At 42.5% G+C, this 16,128-nt stretch overlaps 1 protein-coding gene across 2 annotated transcripts in view; it reads right to left on the reverse strand.

Annotated features, from left to right (window-relative positions):
- cdt1 (chromatin licensing and DNA replication factor 1) overlaps nucleotides 1-12,494 on the reverse strand; it is a 34,098-nt gene extending 21,604 nt beyond the window's left edge. The window contains exons 1-3 of one of the 2 annotated variants that reach the window (XM_077730335.1): nucleotides 11,914-12,494; nucleotides 6,608-6,822; nucleotides 952-1,146 (exon numbers count right to left, since the gene is read on the reverse strand). In XM_077730335.1, coding sequence (XP_077586461.1) covers nucleotides 952-1,146; nucleotides 6,608-6,822; nucleotides 11,914-12,360 — 857 coding nt within the window. In that variant the 5' untranslated portion in view covers nucleotides 12,361-12,494. The remainder of the gene's footprint in view (nucleotides 1-951; nucleotides 1,147-6,607; nucleotides 6,823-11,913) is intronic. The other variant, XM_077730337.1, reaches the window with a different exon arrangement.
- Nucleotides 12,495-16,128: the final 3,634 nt, after the last annotated feature.

The following is a 16,128-nucleotide window of genomic DNA, read 5'->3' on the forward strand; positions in this document are numbered from 1 at the left end:
AATTAAGACTGAGTAAAATTGAAAACAGACAGGTCTTGGATGACCGCAACGAGTGTCAAGTAGTTCTTACAGGGTATCTTTATTAAGTGTGACTGACACATTGTTGGAAAACAAAAAAATCAGGGAAAAAAGACGCAACATGTGGTCATATGTGAGCATGTAGAAAAGCGAGCACTGACGTCCCTGCTCCATTTCTGATTTGCGGCCGAGTGGTGCCTGCAAAAAGATTTGGAGGGGTTGGTGGCTACGTTCATGCAACAATCTCTTTCTTGAGGTTACCGTTTGTTTTAATTTGGGTGAGAATTTGAGAAACTTGAAATTGTGGAACCCGCACTCTCTGGAGTGTAAGGCACAGAGGTGGTTAAAAAACTTGGTGGCAAACCCCGGGGATGGATGATATTTGCTCGGAGTTTATCACCTAGTCTCCATGTTCTTTTTGGAGTTGGTAGGAGGTGTTCGACTACCTACCCAAGGAAGTCTTGAGGGGGTCACTCTGGGGGTATGGGGTAACGGAATCCCTAATACCTGGAATCCGGTCCCCCTATGATTATTGTCAGAGGCTGATCCGCGTTACCGGCAGTATGTTGGATTCGCTTCCAGTTAGGATTCAAGGCTGCCCTATGTAACCGATTCTGTTCATAACTTATGGGCAGAATATCTGGACACATCCTTGCCATTGAGGGGGCCCGGTTTGGTGACTTCAGTATTGCACCCCTGCTTTTTGGAGATTATGTTGGCTTCATCTCATCTTTAGATATTGCCAATCGGCCCAAACATTATTTTAAATGTCAGTAATCAGCCTTTAAATATTCAGACGACCTTTAATTATACTTATTAATTCAGTTTCCATACCAGAGTTGCCAACCGTGCTGGAGCCTATCCCAGTCAACTATGGGGAATGGGCAGGGGACAACCTGAATCTAAAGAATTTTTTAAAAAAGTGACACCTACTTGTGCATCATATCCTGAACGCCCTTTCTGATCTTGGAAAAGGTAGCAGTTTCTGAACGGTTGAACAGCATGGCTACCACAGTGTCCATGCTTCTAAACATCTCACCAAGAATTTTGAACTTTAGAGGCAGTGAGAGGCCTGGTGGCGTGACACGGGCTAGATTGTGATACTGATGGTATGCTGGCTGTAGAATACTAAGAGAGAAGAACAAAAGGTTAGTGACCCAATACTGGACCGGCCGCAAATACCACCAGACCAGTGTTTCTGAACTGGTGACCCGTGCTACAAGTCTGGACACCTATAGGATTTTGTCCCGACCTCACAATACTTTTGAAATTGATGAAGACAAATATTTTCTTACAAAAAGTCATTTTGAATAGGCACTCGTACATGCTTATTGAAAAATTTGCTTCTACTGCAGAGGCACTGAACTCCAGTCCTAGAACCTCCAGACTATTTTCCAAATCTCCCTCATCTACCACATCTGAAAAAAAAGATCAAGTCTTCAGCAAGCTGTCCAGAACCTTGATACTGATTATTTGATTCAGGTGTGTTGGTGAATGGAGATGTGGAAAACAGACTGGATAACAGCCCTCGAGGACCGGAGTTGGGCACCCGTATGCTACTGTGTGTCTCACTCCTTTGAGTGTTGGCCTAGATCTAAGATGAGTGAAGTGAAACCTGCGCTCTCAGCAAGTTCTTGAAGTCTAGTATGTGTACAGACAGTCCCCTACTTACGTGCGAGTTATGTTCAAGCGATTGTTCATAAGTTAAGGTTGATTTAGTGCTATATTTTGTATTATAATTTATGTTTAAGGCTTCTAAAGGTATATTGAAGGTTTTTATAAGTGCATTTGTATGTTGAAGGCTTGTATAAGCCTTCAACATACAAATAAGTAATCAGCATTGGTTTGTACTGAAAAAAACATAATGAAATGGAGAGAAAACATACAGTACTGTATAGATACATGAGAGAGAGAGATTTACGAGAAACTGGCCGAAAGAAGCTATCTAATGACGATTGCAGTTTTCTTCTTTTTTTTTCATCATAAATGATGCGGGAGCACTGTAAGGCATCATTAAATTCATTTGCAACCTTTGTGCAAGGTTCAATATTTGGGTCCTGCTGCTCGATCTCTGTTTGTAATGGTCGCGCACTTCCGCACTGCAACGAACTGGGCAGAGGAAGGTGGATGCTGGGTGAGCTCTCACAGCGCCAGGCGTCGGTGTTAGCAGCTGAAAGAACTCGGAAAAAGGCGCGCAACACAAAATCTAACTTACGAACATTTTTCGACATAAACAGAATTCGCACACGTTCGTATGTACCGTTGTTCATAACTCGAATGTTCGTAAGTAGGGGAGCGTCTGTATACGCATGAATTTTAATGTGATTATTGAAATTCTCCTAAAAGGTGCATTAAGGTCATTTTGATTACTTTCTTCTAAATAAATGTCTCATTTGCAGGTGCTATTTCAACATATAGTAATGCTTGCATGCATGCTAGTGTATGTTTTAAAAAGGCAACAGGAGCAAAAATAAGTTTGATTGTGTTTTATTTACATAATGTGTATTTGCGGTAATACAAAGCATTCAAACATCCACAAATCTGTGAAAGTCCTCATCTTCTGTATCAGACATTAAGAGTTTGCCATCCAACATGCTGGGTTTCATCTCATTTTCAGGGTCAGAGTTGTCACTCACAGGAGTGATTTCAGCTTTGACGGAAGCTCAAACTACAGTGCTCGCCGACACCTTGGACCAGGGATCGACAACCCATTCCAAATCGCCAGTGCGACGCTGCCTACCATTCCTTTGTATAACAATGTTTGCCATCCGACAACCATCAATCCCAAGGCGCTCACAACTTTGCTTCTTCTGGCTGCTCTTTCGTATTCAATCGTGTTCAATCCGTGGCTTGAGTCCACCCACCTTAAAGGTATTATTTCTTTGACGAGTGAGAGTGTTTTTGAGGGTTAAAGGTGTTGCAAGCACACGGAAGTCAACTGCCTCTTCACGCTGGGATGTTTTGAATGGATTTATATAGTCCATGGAGTAAGCGGGCGGGGTATTTTGAGGGTCTGCTCATTTGACCATGCAAAAGCGAATGTCCACTGGGTTTATCGCAGTACAGTAATCCCTCGAATTACACGGATATTGTTCACCAGACAAGGCAGCGATAATCGAAAAACCCAAAAATAAGATCACCCCTTATATTACCACAAAACAATATGTTTTCACGCCTAAACAAATATACCTATGCCTCTGCGTCTCTCTCTCTCTCTCTCTCTCTCTCTCTCTCTCTCTCTCTCTCTCTGCGTCTCTCTCTCTCTCTCTCTGCCTCCGCGTCTCTCTCTCTCTGCCTCTGAGTCTCTCTCCCCCTCCGCCTCTGCGTCTCTCTCCCTCTCCCTCTCTGCCTCTGCGTCTCTCTCCCTCTCCCTCTCTGCCTCTGCGTCTCTCTCCCTCTCCCTCTCTGCCTCTGCGTCTCTCTCCCTCTCCCTCTGCGTCTCTCTCCCTCTCCCTCTGCGTCTCTCTCCCTCTCCCTCTGCGTCACTCTCTCTCTCCGCGTCACTCTCTCTCTCCGCGTCACTCTCTCTCTCCGCGTCACTCTCTCTCTCCGCGTCACTCTCTCTCTCTGCGTCTCTCTTTCTCTTCGCGACTCTCTTCTTCTCTCTCTTTCTCTCTGAGACTCTCTCAGCGTCACTCTCTCTCTCTCTCTGCGTCATTCTCTCTGTCTCCGCGTCCCTCTCTCTCCGCGTCATTCTCTCTCTCTCTGTGTCCCTCATTCTCTCTCTGCGTTCCTCTCTCTCTCCGCGTCACTCTCTCTCTCCGAGTCACTCTCTCTCTCCGAGTCACTCTCTCTCCACGTCACTCTCTCTCTCCGAGTCTCTCTCTCCGCGTCCCTCTCTCCGCGTCCCTCTCTCCGCGTCCCTCTCTCCGCGTCCCTCTCTCCGCGTCCCTCTCTCCGCGTCCCTCTCTCCGCGTCCCTCTCTCCGCGTCCCTCTCTCTGCGTCCCTCTCTCTCACACACACGCTCTTGCTACGTGTGAAAAAAAAAACTAGAAGACTTACTAAAATACAGACTAGAGGGCTTGGAGAACAATACCTGAAAATGCTATTGAACATACTTCTAGTGATGTGTGCCAATAAGGACAACATTTTAATTTTAAATAATTTCCCATTATTTTAGGAAATATATTCAAAATGATATGCTGAGAACCTTAATTCAAAGATTAATCTCAATATTTTCTATGCTGGTGTAAATTACAACATCTACTATTATAACTACTTTGTTTGGCAGTGAATAAATGCCCTTGTTATTTTAAATGAATGTTGTTATCTGTAACGTGTTACTCTAAATGAATGTTATCTAAACCGTGTTATTCTAAATGAATGTTGTTATCTGTAACTTGTTATTCTAAATGAATGTTGTTACCTGTAACCTGTTATTCTAAATGAATGGTGTTACCTGTAACTTGTTATTCTAAATGAATGGTGTTACCTGTAACTTGTTATTCTAAATCAGTGATTTTCAAACTTTTTTGGCCACCGCCCCCTTCACCGCCGGGCCAAAATGCCAACGCCCCCCTCTTTACCCCTTTCCAACGAACGAAGCTTAAATAAATAGAAGACAGGCGCCTCAGATATTATTCGCTAATTTCGTTTCTTTTAATAGACCAATGCGCAGTTCACCTCGAATCATAAAAATTGATAGCTGATGCATTAAGCCGGTCGCTGTGCGCATACGTCTGTGGTTAAGCGTTGCCGGCGCGCTATTGTGTGCTCCTCTGCGGCTGACTGGATGGTGGTGGTTTCCCCAGTCGCCTGCATCGACGATAAACTCGCGACAATTAGTGATATACGGTATATGCGCGCTGCTCGTGAGCGCTCGAGCAGACAACGTTTCTTGTTTCAATAAAGCTTGTTTTTTGTCGACTTTTTATTACAGACAATCAATTTTTCCGGTCTTTCTACAAACACCAACGTCACATTTTACTGTAATTGCTCCATCGCCCCCTTCACTATTTCAACGCCCCCCATTCGCCTGTTTATTCGTCAGCGCCCCCCTGAAAGTTCACACCGCCCCCCGGGGGGCGGTACCGCCCACTTTGAAAACCACTGTTCTAAATGAATGTTGTTACCTGTAACTTGTTATTCTAAATGAATGTTGTTATCTGTAACTTGTTATTCTGAATGTTGTTATCTGTAACTTGTTATTCTAAATGAATGTTGTTACCTGTAACTTGTTATTCTAAATGAATGTTGTGATCTGTAACTTGTTATTCTAAATGAATGTTGTGATCTGTAACTTGTTATTCTAAATGAATGTTGTGATCTGTAACTTGTTATTCTAAATGAAAGTTATCTGTAACGGGCCGTATATGGCCCACGAGCCGGGCCGGGCCGTATATGGCGTGAGATGTCGATGCCCGTGTCAAAGTGCCACCAAGCACTGTGGTTGGAGCTCTTGTCAAAGCTAAAATCACTATTTCGAAATTCCACGACGACATTTCTGACCCTGATAAAGAGATGGAACCCAGCATTGTTGGTCAACTTGCCCACTTAGCCAAACTCTTTATTCCAGATAAAGAGGATGAGGACTATGACAGATTTGTAGATGTTTGAATGCTTTTACAGTGATCCCCCGCTACTTCGCGGTTCAGCTACCGCGGACTGATAGCTTCGCGGATTTTTTGGGAAAAAAAATACAAATATTACATTGAAACAACATATTTTACAGTTTTTTGTTATAACATGAATTTCACTCTACCCGTATTCTATATGGTGTACAAAAAAATAAAAAATAAATATTTTTATTTGAATTAAATTCAAATTAAGCATTTTTGAAGGGGAATCCCTACTTCGCGGAAATTCACTTATCGCGGGTGGCCCCGGTCCCCATTAACCGCGATAACCGAGGGAACACTGTACTTATATTTTCACTAACACACATCACGTCAATAAAACAAGATCAAACTCAGTTTTGCTCCTGTTTCCTTTTATAAAACATATGGTAGCATGCATGCTTAGGTGTCATACTAGCAGGAGCATTACAGCGCGCCTATTGAGCCAAAGCACCTTTTCATGGGCAAAAAACTGAAATTGCACCCACAACTGAGACAGTGCCCTTTCACTCGGTGTGGCCAATAGGAGTGAAATACGGTATGTGGTTTTGACCTAAACCAGTGGTCTCAAACCGGTTACACATAGGGCCGCAGTGGGTCCTGGTTTTTGTTTCAACCGATCCAGTGCCGACATTTTAACCAATCAGGTGTCTTTAAAATAAGTAGCACCTGACTCTAATTAACTGATTGCACTTGCAAAATGTATAGTTGTTTAGTCGGAATTAAAACCTGCACCCACTGCAGCCCTTTGAGGACCGGTTTGAGACCACAAATCTAAACAATGAAATGGGAACCCAAAGAACAAGAATTTTGTCTGCAGTTTTGGTCCCGGCATTGCCAAATAATGACAATAATTTTAATATGCATTTATTTGGATCCCTCCTTCCCGCTGGTTAGACCTTCGGCCACTTGACCTCGAGCCGATATAGTGGGGGAAACCTGTGCTCGGAAATTCAAGAGGGTGCACACGTTCATTTTTACGTATTTATAATCCAACACAATGAAAGCTCATATAAAAAAATCCTAGCCTCACCTGTTGTGAGCTGTGAGTCTCTCTTCCTGTATCTTTTCAGCATCTCTGTATTTCTCTATTGTCATCTTAGTTTTAACAGCAAGAGTTTTTGCCCGGGTCACAGCTGACATGGCAACGGAGGATGAAACAGATGGTGCAGCAGCAAGCTGAAGAGCTTGTTTTTTGATTTGCTGGTGAATAGAATTCTGGCTGGTCACATTTTCTCCAGAAGGAACCTAAAGAGATGGTGTACTTTTAACAGATTTGCATCAAGAAGATTCAATAACAATGGCTAGACTGAAAAAGTCCAACAATGTTGTTACTTTCAATGTAATTTATCTCATTATAATGATTAAAAAAAATCCTTTGCTCATACTAATCTTATTCAGGAATAATGTTTAGTATATTTCTTTTTTTATATACGACGGAAGCAAGCGGAAAACGGGAACCGCCCACTCAACTCGAAGAAGATAGAGGAGGGAGAAGACAGTGCACTGCCGAAGAAGGCGAACTCAGCGGATGTTTTGGAACTTTCTTTCTCATCTTGGGACACTGTTTCCTCATCAAGGCTTTTTGTAAAATGAATATTTTGTATTTAGAAGCATTCGTATGTAGGGGTATCACTGTACATTGATATGATTATTTTTCACCCGCAAAAAAATTGGTTGGGCTTGCTTCAGGTGGAACCCATAATTCAGGCATCTTGATGTTTACCAATTTGTTCCAAAACCATAACATTTCACCAGTAAAGATAAAAACATTTTTTAAAGACCAAACTGTAAAATGCTCCAGTACATGTTAATGAGGTGGAAAAACTTTCTATGAATAAGTTCTAATGAAAATACCAGCACCTGAATGGTAAGATTCTACAATAAAGTCTTAAATCTGATGTTAAAAGGACAGCAAAATAGTGGTGTCCTTTTCCACAGCGGACAGAATATGAAATATTATTGAACATGACAATGAGCAGAAAATCGCACAAGGGACTCCAAGCCAAGTCAAAAGTCATTTTGTCGGAGTCTCAAGGAATTCCCAAGTCTTGCGAGTTGTACGTGTGACATGCTAAAGTGTTTAATGCTAAAGTGTTTAATGCTAAAGTGTTTAATGCTAAAGTGTTTAATGCTAAAGTGTTTAATGCTAAAGTGTTTAATGCTAAAGTGTTTAATGCTAAAGTGTTTAATGCTAAAGTGTTTAATGCTAAAGTGTTTAATGCTAAAGTGTTTAATGCTAAAGTGTTTAATGCTAAAGTGTTTAATGCTAAAGTGTTTAATGCTAAAGTGTTTAATGCTAAAGTGTTTAATGCTAAAGTGTTTAATGCTAAAGTGTTTAATGCTAAAGTGTTTAATGCTAAAGTGTTTAATGCTAAAGTGTTTAATGCTAAAGTGTTTAATGCTAAAGTGTTTAATTTACACCCCATTAACAATCGCATGTTGGGGATGTGCAACTAGTTTGGATTGAGTGTATATCGGTATTCATTGATGCCTTATGCACATAGCTTGACTAACGGGCGATTTTCTTCATGTCAGTAAAGATGGATTGAGGAAGCAACAATAAATCCAGTGGAGTTTGATCCAGTGTTGATCAAAGTTGACTAGAATGTGTTGTGGAAGAAGAATGCTCTACATCAAGGGTGATAGGCTCGGGTTGGTTCGCGGGCCGCATTAACGTTAACTCGATTTCATGTGGGCCGGACCATTTCAGATATAGTATTTTATTTTCATAAATGGATTAAAAGAACTGGATCAAAAGCCCTGACTATTCAGATTTTTTTATAGATCTGAAACATTGTTTATTTGAGCTTTTTTCCGTAGTGAGGGAAAATCGCTGTTTGGTCGCCCGGACGTTTGGTCGCCCGGACGTTTGGTCGCCCGGACGTTTGGTCGCCCGGACGTTTGGTCGCCCGGACGTTTGGTCGCCCGGACGTTTGGTCGCCCGGACGTTTGGTCGCCCGGACGTTTGGTCGCCCGGACGTTTGGTCGCCCGGTCGTTTGGTCGCCCGGACGTTTGGTCGCCTGGACGTTTGGTTCCGTTGGTCCCCGGTCTTTTGGAAAGTAAGTACTGTTGAAGACAGCTCTCAACAAGAGTTTACTAATTAAATATCTAATGTTGATTATATTCACAAGAGTTTAATATCCGTCCGGCGACCAAACGTGAGGTGACCAAACGTCCGGCGACCAAACGTCCGGCGACCAAACGTCCGGCGACCAAACGTCCGGCGACCAAACGTCCGGCGACCAAACGTCCGGCGACCAAACGTCCGGCGACCAAACGTAGGGCGACCAAACGTCCGGCGACCAAACGTCCGGCGACCAAACGTCCGGCGACCAAACGTCCGGCGACCAAACGTCCGGCGACCAAACGTCCGGCGACCAAACGTCCGGCGACCAAACGTCCGGCGACCAAACGTCCGGCGACCAAACGTCCAGCGACCAAACGTCCATGCTTTATTGAGGAAAGTACACTATAATATAAAGAGTTGGGTGTTCAACATGTTAGGCTCCACTGTCAGCAGTTGTGTATTCGAGAACTTGATACCAATTTTGGCGAAAGCTCGAACAGTGCTGGCCGACACTTGAGCTCAGTCATCCACAATCCATTTTAACTCTTGTTATGCATCACTCCCAAGCCTTTGATTCTCCTAGTTGTTATATCGGCATTGACAATTAATTCCAGATCGCCGCATAACTCGTGCAACGCTGCATGCCCGAACTACTATGTTGGCCATCCGTAAGCAAAGCTGTTAAATCGTGTTTGATCCATGGCTCCAGTCTATTTTCAAAGCGTTTACACCCACATTCTGTGGTCATTCACGCCAGCCAATTCCTCTGTATAGCTCTGATATACTTTCTTTGAGGGTGAAAAGAGCTGCGAGCAATGTTCCCTCTGAGGTGCGCGCGTGCGTGTACTCTCATCTTCTCTGCGCAGTAGCAATCATATGGCGTGCAGTAAATTAAATCCAAACTTTTTTTTACCCCTTTCCCCATGGTGGCGCCGTTTACGCGGCACCCAGTGGCAGTACCTCAGTCCACTCTTATGTTTTTCGTGTTTTACAGACCTTCTATCAAGCGGTGAAATCGGGTGAAAACTGTCTAAATCTACTGTGTGTGTGGTTGTGTACGTGCGTGTCTGTGTCTAGTATGTGTGATCATTTGTCTTCAACCAATGGACTATAGATGGAAATTAGCCCTCGGCTACAATCTTACATATATGTTCATTATCATAAATATAAATATGTTAATTAATATGTGCTGTCCCTTATTAAATAAATCAAAGCAAAATCATGGAAAAATATTGCATATACAGACGCTCCTCTACCTACGAACATTCAACTTACGAACAACGGTACATACGAACATATCTGTAAATTGCATTTGTCAAAAAATGTTCGTAAGTTCGATTTTGTTTTGTGCGCCGTTTTCCGAGTAGTGCTTCTTTCCGCCGCTAATACCGACTCCTGGCGCTGTGAGCTCAGCTCACCCAGCATCCACTTTCCTCTGCCCAGTTCGTTGTAGTGCGTTAGTGCGCGACGTATCTCCAGTGCGCAAAGAACCTTTTTCATTTCGATCATTAAATATCTTGTGCATCCATTATTCAATATGGTTGGTGAAAAGTGAAAGGCTTCTAATGAGGGAGGTGGAAGGAAGAGGCAAGCCATTTCCATTGAAACGAAAGTGGCAATATTGAAGAAGCTTGATGCGCGTGAGAAAGTTGTGAGCGTTGCACGGGAATACAACTTGAATCGTTGAATCGACCGTCAGTAACATTTATAAACATTTATAGATAGCTTCTTTCGGCCAGTTTCTCGTACATTTCTCTCCATCTCTCTAATGTATGTATACAGTACTGTATGTATTCTCTCCATTTTATTAAACGGTTTTTTTCAGTACAAACCAATGCTGGTTACTTATACAAGCTTTAAACATACAAATCCACTAATATAAACCTCCAATATACTTATATAGGCCTTAAACATAAATTATAATACAAAATATAGCACTGAATCAACTTCAATCGGAACCTAACTCGTTTGTAAGTGGGGGAGCGTCTGTAAATGGAAACTTGACTATCTCAAATAACACACGTACAGCAGAAAAGTCATTTGAACAAGAATGACAAGTGAGAAGGAGAGGTGTGTAAAATAAGGTAAAAATTAAGACGGATTTGTACATATTCTAATGGAATTTATGAAGATGTTTTATTCATTTTTTTGTTTTTCATTCATTTTCAGAACCACTTTATCACTCGCGGGGGGTGCTGCAGCCTATCCCTGCTAACTTTGGGCCAGGAGCCTATCCCTGCTGACTTATGGGCAAGGGGCGGGGGACACCTTGTATCGGTGGCCAGCCGATCAAAGGGCACAAGGAGACGGACAGCCATTCACACTCAGACCCATACCTAGGGACAATTTTAGAGTGTCCAATCAGCCTACAATGCATCTTATTGGGATGTGGGAGGAAAACGGAGTAGTCAGAGAAAACACGCAGAATATGCAAATTCAACACAGGTAGATCGACCTGGATTTGAACCCAGGACCCCAGAGCTGTGAGGCCGCCGCACAAACCACTCATCCGCCGAGCAACCCATTCATACATTTTATTCATTACATTTTATTTTTACTAAATAATTTATGTGTAGTAGACATGCACCTGCTTATGGCAGGTGTGATACTGGTATGTGCCCATAGCGAGCAATGACGATGTTGCTCACACTGGTGCTCAGTGTGCTCAGGGAGGTTGTCTTTCTGCCAAGACAAACACAAAATTAGAGGGAACATTGGCTACGAGCACACAGAAGTCAAATGCCTCGCCACTCCCCTGGGATGTTTTGAATGGATTTACTGTAATGCATGGAATGCGCGGGGAGGCTATTTTTAAGGTGAAACTCCACTGGGTTGATCACAGTAAGCAGCACACCGGCAAGAAATAAAAAACAGTCGGGGCTATACAAAAATTGAATTTAGTGCACAGACAAAGCACACTGGTCAATTGGGCGCATTGACCATTATAGAGAAAATTGTAGACTTTAAAGTGCATCTTATAGGTGTGAAAATATGGTAAGTAGAGGGATGGGTGGCCCGGTGGATGAGTGGTTAGCGCGTCGGCCACACAGTGAGAGACCTGGGTTCAAAAGTTAGCTGGTATAGGCTCCAGCACCCCCCGCGACCCTAGTGAGGCTAAAGCTTTCAGAAAATAAGAGATGAGTAAGTAGAAGTACAACTGTAGTTGTTGTAGGCACGTCATAATACAAACATACAAATTGCCCCATTTGCAAGAAAGACTTGTAGAAGGTAACAAATGCAAAAAAAATAACATTACACAAAAAAATACCTGCTGTTTTGGGCTCGAGGGTAAAAAAATCCTTCTCGTAAGTCTTGTCTGTTTTTCTTGAATTTTAACTTTGTCATCGGAATATTCTTCGGATTGTCGTCTCTTCTTTATTGTGAGTTCTTTGGGAGGCTGTTTTTGTTTCGTTACCAATTCTGTACTTGGTGAGATCTGTTGTGCTGTCCGATACCTGGGGTGAATATCTTTTGAGTTTTTAAAAGTGGCTGACTGTCTTTCGGATAAACCAGCTGCCGCATCAATACTTCGCTTGAATCCATCCTGTACTTGCCTTGTGGGTGAATTCGGGACAAGGTCTTCATTTGGAGAGTGGAAAGGTTTTGATTTTAGAACACTGGTTTTTGAAATACAAGAAGCACCACTGAGTTTAACTGAATCGGATGTCCTTTGCTTCCTCTGGGAAAAGAAATCTGTGACATGAGTTTGAGACATATTTTATGAACGCAAGTCGACGTTAAGAAAATAAACCTTTGTCACAGGAAGAACAAATAACTTTCCCGCGGAATCGAATGAAGCACGCCCCTACTCACACGTAACTTCCACTGAACCAAAGCCATGTAGAAAAGAGCTGCAACACTCCCACAGGAACCCATAGAAGATTTTACTTCCTGGTACCTCTGCAGGGTGCCATTCGTTTGAACGGGCGGCTGTCAAGTATATTCGGAAAGAATTTGAGTGAATAGCTACTTCTTTTGAATTTTCAACTATATATTTTATGAGAGGCTTTTTATTTTGTATATATTGAGCATTCTTGTATCTGCACGGCGAATTTATGTAGAATTTTTATTTCAATTGACGAGGGATTTTCTACATTTTTTCAAAGCTGACCACTAACTGGGAGGTACAGTACCTTGTCAAAGAATTTGGCCCCCTTGAACTTTTCAACCTTTCGCCACATTTCAGGATTCAAACATAAAGAGATATAATTAAAACCTGTATATCACTTTTCAGGTTTTTATTGGTTAAAAAAGTTTCAAATATCCTATAAATTTCGTTCCACTTCACTATTGCGTCCCACTTGTTGTTGATACTTGACAAAAAAATATGAATTTTATATATTTACGTTTGAGGCCTGAAATGTGCGTGTGTGTACGTGTCTTGAAGGTTCTGCATGATTTTAACCATCATCCAAATGTTAGAAGACTGTTTGGGAATGATCTGAGATTGTCGTCCTAGTGAGATAAGAATTTATATTTTTACGTCTATTTATTGGATTTTTTTGTTGTGTCTATATTGCATGTAGTTAATTTGTAAATTAAGTCGCTGATGTGATTGTCCCCACGCTAGCAGATTTGTTTGTCCAAGCACAAATTTGTGTGTATGTTGAAGACGATGACATATTTTATCTATATAATCTAATGAAGACTATGATATATTTTACTCATTCATTTTATTATAGCTGCTTCATTTCTATATATTGCTGTTGTATGATTGTCGAATGGAGGAATATCTTGCTCATTCATTTTATTGTAGCTGCTTCATTTTATATATTACTGTTGTATGATTAAACACTTGTTTTTAACTCTGTATCAGAAAGACTGTCAAGGTTTCCTTGAAATGATGGTTTTACAAAGAACAGGCCCTTTGTCCAAAATCCTTGTGAAGTTGATTAACGGGAAGCTCCAAGGCAGTCCAGGCTGATAAATGAGTCAAACGGTGCAGATCTTCAAGGCCAGCCGTAATAAGGAGACAACCGGTGTGGATCTCCAAGGCCAAGGGAGATGTGTGGACAATGGACAAGAAATCCAGAACAAAGACAGCCTCTTAGACAGTCGTAGATCAATCCACATTTTTGTATTACTATAACCGGACAAACTCGCGTGGGGACACTGTTCTTCTCATCCTCCGCTGCGCATAGAAACGCTCAGCAGGCATATTACTTGGGAGGGGACCCGGAGCTCTAATTAGATCAATTTGTCCGAAATAAATCATCTGTGGATTAACACACTGGCCTGGTCTGTTTCCTCCGATGCTGAACATGCTCCATTGTTAGACGGGAGAAGACAGAGTTAAGGAATTGGAGTCAGGTGCTAAAAGTAAACGTCTAACAGTGTGCGTGTGCCTGAGAATGCGCCTGTGACATGCTAAAGCGTTTAAGTTATTAACGATTGCATGTTGGGGATGAACTTGTTTTGGATTGGATGTGTATCGGTGTTTGATTATTGATGTTTTGAGCCACATGGCAAGTGAGACGGTTAAAGTTTACAGACGCTCCCCACCTAACGAACGAGTTGCGTTCTGAGTCATTGTTCATAGGGTAAATTTGTTCATAAGTTGCTTTAGTGCTATATTTTGTATTATAATTTTTGTTTAAGGCCTATATAAGTATATTGAAGGTTTATAGAAGTGCATTTGTATGTTTAAGGCTTGTATGAGTAACCTGCATTGGTTTGTACTGAAAAACACACATTTAGTGAAATGGAGAGAAGACATACAGTACTGTATACATACTACGCATGTTAGAGAGAGCGAGAGATTTACTAGAAACTGGCCGAAAGAAGCGATCTAACGTCGATTGCAGTTTTTCTTCTTTTTTTCATCATAAATGATGCGGTAGCACTGTATGGCATCATTCAATTGATTTGCAACCTTTGTGCAACATTCAATATTTGGGTCCTGCTGCTCGAAGAGTGCAATGGCTTTATCTATGAGTGAAAACCCCTCGGCCAAGAGTTTCATCTGAATGTCTTCATGGGGACAGGCTTTTCTTCCTCCTACCCCTGCTACTCTTCAGCACGTTGCTGAGCCTCAGACTCCATGCGGTCTTGGTTACCCAATTTATTCCCTTGGGACTCAAGCGATTCCTCGAAGTCCTCCTGGAGGTCAAGCTCGAGTTTGTCACTTAGGCCGACAAGATTGCTGAGAATTTCTTTATTGATGCCCTCCTGATCAAAGCCATGGGAGTCGTTGACAAACTGAGGGCATAGAGGCCTCCACACGGCATTGAGATTGACCTCGATAACCTCACCCCATGATGCATCAATGTTTTTTACGCAGTTAAAGAAGTTATAGGACTCCCAGTAGCTCCGTAAAGTAATCTCGGGGTCAGAATCCACTGCTTTCAAGGCCATCCTGTACGTCCGTCGGGTGTAATATTTCTTGAATTTGGCGATAACGCCCTGGTCCATCGACTGCAGAAGTGAAGTTGTATTTGGCGGCAGGTACACAACTTTGACATCAGAATGGAAATCATCCAAGTGTGGGGGGTGGCCAGGGGCAATGTCCAGCAACAGCAGGATCTTGAATGGAATTCCATTTTCCCGGCAATACAATTTCACTTTTGGGATGAAATGGTGGAAGAACCAGTCCTCAAATACAGCGAGTGTCACCCATGCCTTCTTGTTTTACATCCATATAACGGAATGAGAGCTTTTCATCACCTTCTTCAGGGCTCGAGGCTTAGCTGTCCGGTAAACTGGCAGCGACTTCAGCTTGTAGCTCCCTTCAGCATTCGCCCCAAGCATTAAGGTTAGGCGGTCTTTAGCCGCTTTATATCTGGGCATCGTCTTCTCCTCACGGCTAAGGTAGGTCTTCTCTGCCATTTTCTTCCAAAAAACCTGTTTCATCAATATTGAAGATCTGCTTAGCCGAATAGCTGCCACCCTCAATGATCTCCTTCAACACTTAGGGGAATCGCTCGTCAGCCTCTTTGTCCGCAGGTGCTGCCTCTCCGGATATGGTTACCTGGTGGAGACTTGCCCTCTTCTTGAAATGGGAAAACCACCCATGGTTTTCGTTTGAACCTCGGCTCGCGGGCCATCTATGGTCCGTTACAGATAACATTTAGGAATAACAAGAGCATTCAGATCTGAAGAAATAGTAAAAAACCACCCATGGCTGGCAGAATTTTTTTCTCCGGCAGCGCTTTCCCTTTCAAAATTGCTGGCCAAATAGGTGAACCAGGCCAGAGGGACAAACTGACATTCTCGAGCCTTGTTCATCAAATTGAAAATGGAGTGAATAGGGGTTACCTAGATGTGGAAACCATTGATGCTGTTATCGGGGCTATCTCCACCAGTTTGTAGCTACGAAATTACTTGGAAGAAAAACCTAACCTCACTCTTCTCACACTCAAATGCATCCTACACGCTCATTTTCAGGAGAGGAGTCCTACCGACCTCTATCAGCAGTTAGCTTCAGAGGTGCAGCATATCAAACAGACTCCTCAAAGTTTCTTAGAGTCTTAGGTCTTAGGCAGAA

The sequence above is a fragment of the Stigmatopora nigra genome, chromosome 12, assembly GCF_051989575.1.
Source record: "Stigmatopora nigra isolate UIUO_SnigA chromosome 12, RoL_Snig_1.1, whole genome shotgun sequence".
In the NCBI taxonomy this organism is placed as follows: domain Eukaryota; kingdom Metazoa; phylum Chordata; class Actinopteri; order Syngnathiformes; family Syngnathidae; genus Stigmatopora; species Stigmatopora nigra.